The 8,445-nt window shown below is 52.7% G+C and overlaps 1 protein-coding gene across 1 annotated transcript; it reads left to right on the top strand.

The window, feature by feature from the left end:
* The first annotated feature begins 2,338 nt into the window (after positions 1-2,338).
* Positions 2,339-4,696, top strand: IER2 (immediate early response 2). Its single transcript, XM_044658791.1, has one exon. The coding sequence runs from the start codon at positions 2,540-2,542 to the stop codon at positions 3,239-3,241; it is 702 nt and encodes a 233-aa protein (XP_044514726.1). The 5' UTR covers positions 2,339-2,539; the 3' UTR covers positions 3,242-4,696.
* Positions 4,697-8,445: the final 3,749 nt, after the last annotated feature.

The following is an 8,445-nucleotide window of genomic DNA, read 5'->3' as shown; positions in this document are numbered from 1 at the left end:
AACATGCCACACAAGTCCATTGGCAGAGGCCAGTATACCCAAGACTCAGTAAAGAGCGCAGACCCCGCCCCCACACGCAATCCCCCCCGCCCCTACCCCGGGGACCTACCGGACGTGTGGGAGCAGCTTCTGAAGGCCGGAACCCAGAGACTTCCGCCCTCTCTGTGGCTTCACCTGCATCCCTGCTACATTTCCCATCTCTGGCCACCATCTTGGTAAAGTGCGGAGCCGGCTTCTTGGAAGGAAGATACAGACCTACAGACCTCCAAGGAACAGTGTAATAGGGGCGACAGCATGCCGACTACACGTACGAACAAGGGCGTTGTGCTAAAGAAGCCAGTCTCCGAAAGGCAGAGGACTGGGCTCTCTAGTTCTGGCCACCCTACGTGACTCCCTCTCGTAACCCAACCTTTCTTCTAAAATCTTCTCTAATCCTCAAATCCTCAGGAAGCACTAGTAGTGCCGTGTACTACTAGTTCCAGCTCTCTGCCCCTCTCAGTTACAGGAGGCAGTTCCTCCACTCAAACAAACAACCCCTGGAGTCCCTGACCTATGGTCTTGAGCTGCCTAACTGACCAGTAGAGATTTGAAATGAACTAGGATCAATTCCTTAATGCAAGTTTAGGAGATTTATGGATCAAAAGGAAGCCTAAACTGCTCTTTTGTGCCGCGCCCACGGGTCTGACTACATAGTACAAATTGGGTGGTAGAGGAGATAGAAAACAGGGCCCGACTTCTGAGGGAAGGGGCGGGGGCACGCCACCCCTCTCCCTACTCTGCCTCCAGGAGCCTTACACCTACGCTAGGAAGGCAGGGTGGGGGAGAAGAATCCCTGGCTGGATCATAATGGCCCCCGGGGAAGAGGGGCAGTTAATTCTGGGGAAAATTGGGAGGAATGTCCCCGGGGCAGAATGCTAGAGGTAACAGAAATTCGCTAGTCAATAAGCATTTTCAGTTAAGAAACTTGTCTTATCTAAGAATACATCTGTATTTACAAGGAGATCAGTCCTTACCCTCGAGGAAATTAAATTCTAATGAGTAAAGATAACACTAAAGGGGTAAGGGAAATTACCCTCGTAGGGGCGTGATAGAAGAAAATCCGGAAGCAGTCTGGAGTGGAGGCGGGGGAGAAAGAAGACAAGAACGTGGGTACAAAAAAACAAAAAAACAAAAAACGGTAACTCAGTTACAATCTTGTAACCTCTTGACAATTTCCTTTAGACCTGAGTTTTCTTATCTGTAAAAAGATCTCTAAGTTCCCTTCCAGCTCTAAATCCCATCCTTCCTTCCTCTGGGAGGCGGGTCGATTCCGAGGCTCGGGATTGGGGTTCCGGAAGGAGGCTTCTCATTCACTGACCCTAGAATTCCGGGCCTGTGCCCTTATTTGGGCAAAAGGAAGGAAGCAAAGCCAGCACCCGGCACCCGGGGAACCGTCCCTGGGCCTCCGGACGTCACCGTTACCTAATATAGTCATGGAAACGAGAACTAGTGGCGGGAATGCACCATAGCGTCACAGGAGGCGGGGCCTTTTTCTTAAAGGGACCGGATTTAGGAAGTCGGAACTACGGTAGAAACTTCTGGGAAAACCCTTACTTTTCCCACAAATTACTCGCACCCTCTTTCTTTTGGGAAAATCATCCGTCGGTGTGGCCGTGAAAAGCAGGAGTGAATCTGTGACATATCACGTTTGATATTTGCACTCCTTTTTCCTCAGTCTCAAAGCTAGCAGAGGCGACGTAGCTTCGGGGAATTGCTAGTTTTATAAGACAAAACACCACTGGGCTCTTATAGATGCTTGAGATATGGTGCAAGGTGCAAATGGGGGTACTTGTCTTGCCCCACTACGGAAGGGAACTTTAGTAGGGCTGAACTTGCTGTTACTTGCTGACACTTGCCCCCTTATTCGAGCGGCAGGTCTCTGGGCTAATGACTGCAAGTATAGGTTGGCTTGGGATATCCCGCACCCTGCGCTTGAAGGGTTCTTCCCTCCCCCCTCTCCCCCCTCCCCCGTCCCCCCATATCGCACTCCGAACTCAGAAACAATATGCTCCCAACTGCAGAAACAAAATGAAGAAAATTCCTCGGGGAGGAGGAAGAGCGATTTTCCTCCACCCCAACTCTATCCAGTCCAGGCCATTTTCCCCTCCCCCCCCTCTCCCGGGGGCTTTGAATTAGGTCCGGCATGGCATTTCCGTCCTGTGGCTTTAACGGGCCTCCGGTGGCGAGTCGAAAAGCCCGAATACGGCTTTCTGATTGGGCGGTGCGGCTCCTTGGTGACGCAACTAGAGATATAAAGGGCTCGGTCTCGGACCGGGTTTGGCTTATTCTTGTAAACGGTCTTCGTCTTCTTAAGTAGTTTGGCAGAATCTTGTCTACAGTTTGAGGCGAGCAGTCCTAAGGAATCGGAGCTGAAAGCAAGTAGACGAGAAGGCGTGATCTCCTGCTTCCCTCTTCAGTTACTGGCCTTTGCCCTAGGGTCGCCCCTAGATAGCCCACTAATCTACCCGCTCATCTTCTGTTGCTGACCGGGGATCCCAGCATGGAGGCACAGAAGGAAGCGCAACGTATTATGACCATGTCTGTATGGAAGATGTATCATTCACGCATGCAGCGCGGCGGCTTGAGGTTGCACCGGAGTCTTCAGCTATCGCTTGTCATGCGGAGCGCCAGGGAACTCTACCTCTCCGCCAAGGTAGAGACAGAGGAGACGGAGCTATCCTTCGCGGCCGCGCCCCAGAACCTGCCCCAGCCCATGACGGTAGTTGAAGCTGATTCTCCACAAGTGACTGAAGAGGCGATTCCTGCCCCAGAGCCCATGGAAACGCAGGAAGCGAGGGAAACCGAGCCAGCGCCCGCCTGCAGCCACCTGCCTCCGGTAACCTCTGCCACTCTGCCTCAACGCTCAGTGAAAGCCAACCGCAAGCGGCGGAGCAGTACCTTGGGCCAGGGTAGGGATGCTGGCCTGGTCCCCAGCAAGAAAGCTAGGTTGGAGGAAGAAACGGTGCCGGCTGAAGGGAAGCCTGAGGTCGAAGCTGGAGACTTGGGGAGGCGGCAGTTGCAGGTGGAGGAGGGCCCCTTCCCCAGTCTGGCCCGAGTCTTACAGAAGCGCTTCTCTGGCATCCTGAGTAACACTGGGGGGCCGCCAAAACCCACTGCTCCTCCCTCCTGTGAACTCAAGCCAGGTTGCCGCCAAACAGACAGCATGATAAACATCTTGGTGCGGACGGTGGTGGCTTTCTAACCTGAGCTTTGGACTTCGGACTGTACCCGTAGCTTTAGTTGGCCCGAGCTAAGTCGAGGCCGCTGTCCAGCCTTGAGCGACTGGGGCGGGGGTGGCCCTCAGTCTCTGGTCCGTCCACCTCCCGGAGAGGAAGAAGACTGATCTCGTCTCCTGTATTTCCCCAGGCACTGGTGACTGCTTTGGTGGCAGAAGGGGAGTGGTGGTGGTGGTGGTGGGGGGACGAGAGAGCAGCTGCTAATCTGGAGAATCTACTCCATAATGCTGCTAAATAGAGGCGAGTCCGAGAGGAGAATGTGGGACTCTTTCTGACCTCGGTAGTCGTCCTCCAGCTGAGGCTTAAAGAGAGACCTCGGCGTCAGACTGGATGGATTGTCGGTGAAGCCAACCAGCACGCATCCTGACTTCAGAGACTCGTGGAGACCCTGGTGGTCTTCGCTTTTAAGAGATCTGCCTCAGACCTTTCTATTGAAAAAGAGGCATATATGATGGTGCTATTGATATGATTTGGTATTTCCTTCTACCTAACTTAGTGCCTGTTCTTGACCGCCCATTGGAGGTGGTGGTGGAGCAGCAAGTGCTGGGTGTGAGGGTGTTTGCTGGGGTGGGAGATGAGGTGTGGGGGGAGGCTGGGTAGAATTTCCTTTCTCAGGGTTTAAACTTTTTTAATTGGGGGCGGTACTTCTGTCCCATTAAAGCTTTTTATATAAAATTCATTGGTGTTTCATGAGTATCACTGGCTTCCTTTTTCCCCTTCCCCCTCCTAAAATTCAGCCACCTCTACAATGACACACTTGTTCATATGATCATACTGACATCATGGGCTCAGGGAACTTCCTGTTTGCTGTCTTATGAACTCAGTGTGAGTTTTGGGTGATGAGTTGGGAGGGAGTGCTCTTGTGAGGGTTGAGTGGCTGTTGGAGGAGTGAAGTGTGGGTGTGGAGTTTATGGGTTTTATGAGTCATTTAACCTAGAAAGGGAAGTGATTCCTTGTTAGATTCCTCATTAATGATGATCCGGAAATAGGGGCTTGAAATTCCATTCCCTTGTCTATCTCAGATACAGACTAGATTGATCATCTAGTTCTGAGTCACTGGATGAAGGTGGGGGAGAAAAGAGAGAGAAGTCCTAGAAATTATATGCCTTGAATGGAAAAGGATGTTGTTACCATCTCAAAATTATAATTCCTTTGTAGGGTTGAAGTTTATAAAACTAAGGAAATTCAAAATCAAAAGGTGGGTTTTTTAGGTCCTGAAGAGGCATCAAAACACATACTTGTTGGTTACTCCTAATCCCCTGGTTTTACACCTGGGAAAACAGTCCCAAAGCAGCAAGTTTTGTAGTCATGAGAGATCTGGATCTCCTGGTTTTTTCTGTTAAGCCATTAAACTATCTTCCTACAAACACATTCTGTTACCCTTCTCTTTTCTTGAACAAGGTTTGCTTGCATTTTTTTTTTGGTTTAAAACCAGCTTTGTTTTTCTTTTCTTTTGTAATATTGCCAAACTGAAAATAAAAAGATCTTTTCAATTCAAGCTTCTGTTTGCAGGCCTTGTTCTTCGCTCTCCTTGGGGAGGGAGAGTTAATGGGAGCAGGAGTGGGGCTCACTCACATTGCTCTCCTGGCTGGTTGCCCTGAGGAACTGGTTGGGCAGGATTACCACGAGAGAGGGAGAGAAAGAGGCTACTTAGTCAGGTGGGTGGCGGGAGCCTGTAGTCTGAGGCTGAGGCTATTCCCTCCAATATATTTACTACTCTCCACTCCCTCCTCAGGAATTCCCTTTTCCTACTTTAGGATGTGCTGAGTTCTGTGCGCCTCATTATTCCCTTTAATAAAGGTGGAGTTATATAGTCTTCGAGCTGTGGCTGATTGAATTCAATGGGGCCTTGTATAAGGGGTTTAGGGGAGGAAGGCCAGAGGTCAGATTTAGACCTTTAAGGCAAACGACTAGCAGACTTCCCAACTGATAGCCCTCCGTCTGCCTCCGGGTAAAATTGGGGGCGGGGAGGAGGGGGTGAGGCCATATTCCTGGAACCTCCGCGAGAGAGATTAGAGTTCCTGGACTTCTAGGCCTCAAGAGTGGTAGGAACTCTGGGCCGGAGAGGGCAGTGGGGGAGGGGTCGTAAGGAGTCTGGACTCCCAGGCCAACTAGTTAGCATCTCTTCCCAGCCTTCTGCTCTATCAGGGAGGTCAGGGCGCTTAGCGCTTAGCGCCTCCTGCACAACCGCAGGTGGGGTAGAGTGTAGGATGCTCTGGGAAAGGGCGGGGGAGGGAGGAGACGGCCGCCTAGGGAGTTGGGAAATTGCCAAAACTGATCTCGTCTAGGTCTGCACTCAGGCGTCCTATCCGGTCTCAGCCCGCCCTCGCTGTGCGCACAAAGCCGGCCTCTTTGGTGACCCGAGAGCTGGAAGAGCACGGCCGGAGGGGGAGGGAGTCCCTTTCCTCTCATACTTCTTTCTTCACTCCCGCCTTCCCCCCTGAGTCCTACAGGACCGCATCTGGAGTCTGAATCCCCTCTTCCGGGAAAGGTGTTCTCAGTTTTTCAGCCACCTTCCCTCTGCCTTCGATAGGAGACGGAGGAGAGCTCTGTCCCGAGTACTGCATCTATTTCAGCCTTGGAACTCTGCTTGTCGCCCCCACGTATCCTGTGCGGAGAAATAGGGCTGTGAATGGAGGGGGGAGCCAGAAGATTCCCGAGATTTCAGTGCAAAGTTCTCCCTCCCCTTTCTCTAGTCCCTGAGGATACTAGGGTGATTTCCATCTTTAGCTTTTTTTTTCAGTTCTAGTGCTAGGCACCTGAGCTGTCAGCAAAGGCAGCAAATTAACTCCCCTTCCCCCCTTCCTCCCCCAGCCAGGGGAACTCCGTGCTCGAGGGTAAGTGGGAGGGAGAGGCAGCTTATTTCCGGGGATGAAGGGCGTGGAGAGAGGGGGGCTTGTCTCCAGCTAAGAGGCCCCCGGCTCGGCTGCGGCTTCATATCCTGTGGCAGGAACCATTAAGTCCTTTCCTTCCGGAGGAAGGAAACTTAGGCTCTGCCAGTCATTTCCAGGCTGTTTTTCTTTTCCCCCTGGCTCTGGAGTCAGGTACCCTTCAGGGGCTTCCTCCTACGCAGCCTAGGGAACCTAGCTCCTTCCGTACAGAAGACTCGGGCTCCGAGGTTTGACAGACTGGTGCTCACCTTCTTTCTAGCTGAGTTAGTGGAGATTGGTCATCCTGGAGGCTGACCACTAGAAGGGCTGGAGCATATTTCGTAGGTGACTAGGCCGTGGAAAGAGCTGACCGGGAAGTTGTATGGGTGGGGAAGAGTAGCAGTTGGAGGACCAGAACAGAATGAATGGCTTTGCTTTTGAATTAATTCTTGGCATTGCTTCTAATTCCATCTAGTGAGACCTACGAGCTAGGGACAGTTACCTACTCTTTACCCAGGGGCAGACAAGTTGCTGGATCTCTGAGACGGGTCTAGAAAGCTGGAATGAGGGGGAAAAGCTTATGGGCTGGGGTTTGTTGAAATGCTCGCCCAGGCCTCAGGCTCCTTTGCTTCAGGCGCAGGTGGGGGCAGCGGCTGGTCCCCCGTCAGGCGAGCTTCCAAATGGTTTGAAGCTCTTGAAGCCTGCTCCCTCAAACCAGCTTCGCGGGTTTTCAACCCCGGGGCCTTTTCTTGAGTCTGGAGACGAGTCTCCCAGGGCCAGGTTCGAGACCAGGAAATGGGACAAAAGCGTGCGAAAGGGTGGGGTGGGGTGGGGGGAATTCCGAGGGCGTATACTCCCCGAGCTGTAAGAACGAGAGCCAATTAGGGTGAGAAATGGGTGGGGTTCTAAATATGCAAATTCTTCTGGGAAGGTTGAAATTGGAGTGAGCAAATGAAGTCGTGGGTAAGGGAGGAGGTGGCGGCTGGGTCTTTTGGTGGGGGGCAGGGAGAGGCCGCCTATTTTCCTAAAATCTCCTGGTCTTTGCCGTTGGGAGGACTCCTGGACTAGTTGGTGTAGGTGGAAGTGTGGGAAAGAAGAGAATCCCAAAAGAGCCGCAGAAAGCCGACCTTTCTCTAGCCTAGGGTCAGGGCTACTTCCCCCGCTTACAACTAACCCTGCGTTTTGGGAATGGGGAGGGGCTCGAGGAACCCCTGCATCGCCTGCCCCCCTGCCCCGGAGCACGCACCTAAAGCGGGTCCTCTACCCTATCTATGTGGTTGGTTTAAGGGACTTACGCTCTTGTACCTAAGAATCAACTAGTTGGAAGGGATCTCGGGTCGGCTAAACCCATCCTCATTTTACTTAAGAGGAAACTGAGGCTCCGGGATAATGATTCTAGCTAGCATTTGTGTTGTTTACAGCTGTGTTAAGCGCTTTGCAAATTATCCCTTTTACATAGGAAACTGAGGCTTAGGTATACAGGTGTCGGAGTGAATAGAGTGCTGGGCTTCAAGTCTGGGAGACTCGTCTTCCAAAGTTCAAATCTGGCCTCAGACCCTCACTGGCTATGATGCTGGGCAAGCCACGTAACTGTTTGCCTCAGTTTCCTCATCTGTAAAATGAGCTGGAGAAAGCATTGGAAAAACCACCTCGTTTTCGTTGACAAGAAAACCCCAAACGAAGTTAGGAAGAGTGGGGCACAGTTAAGGCTGACACGCCTGAAAGAAAGCGTCAGAGCAGTGTTTAAAAGCTGATTTTCTGTCTTGAGTCACTGTTCTTTCCCCAGTGCCACGTTACTAGGGGAGGAGGGGGGGAATCTCGGATCTTTGGTGTGCTGAGGTTAGAGACAGGGGCCATTTTACACCTCCACAAGACCACTAGTCAGTGTCCAGCACCGAACTCGATTACCAGCTAAATCGGCTGATCCAGCCGGCGCATGCGCGCGAAGTGGATCGAATCTCCTTGCCCAGCTCTCGCTCAGGGCCGAGTCTCCTTTCGAGTTCGCGCACGCGCCTCAGTCTCCTACGCAGCTCCCGCGCACGTCCCATTTCCTACCCGCAGCCCTCGAGGGGCGGGAGGCGGGAAGCTAAGAAATCTCAGTGGAGGAGGGCGCGGCGGCGGCGGCCGGGGCCAGTTACACCCCCGCCCCTCGCCAGAGTTCCGCCCCCTGGGCCTTGTGGCCAGAGGAAGGGGGAGAGTAGAAAGGTAAAAAGGGCGGGCTTGGGCTGGCGGGCTGAGAGCTCCCTCGGGGGCCCCTCTCCCGCCTCCGTAGCCGGCTGCCAACCCTCCCGAGCCCGCCC

The sequence above is a fragment of the Gracilinanus agilis genome, chromosome 1 (genome assembly GCF_016433145.1).
Source record: "Gracilinanus agilis isolate LMUSP501 chromosome 1, AgileGrace, whole genome shotgun sequence".
NCBI lineage: Eukaryota > Metazoa > Chordata > Mammalia > Didelphimorphia > Didelphidae > Gracilinanus > Gracilinanus agilis.
Note: the sequence above shows the minus strand (reverse complement) of the source record. Positions and strands in the feature narration are given on the sequence as shown.

Excerpts from the sequence above, each read along its gene's own strand:
- IER2 (XM_044658791.1), top strand. The coding sequence starts at position 2,540 with ATGGAGGCACAGAAGGAAGCGCAACGTATTATGACCATGTCTGTATGG.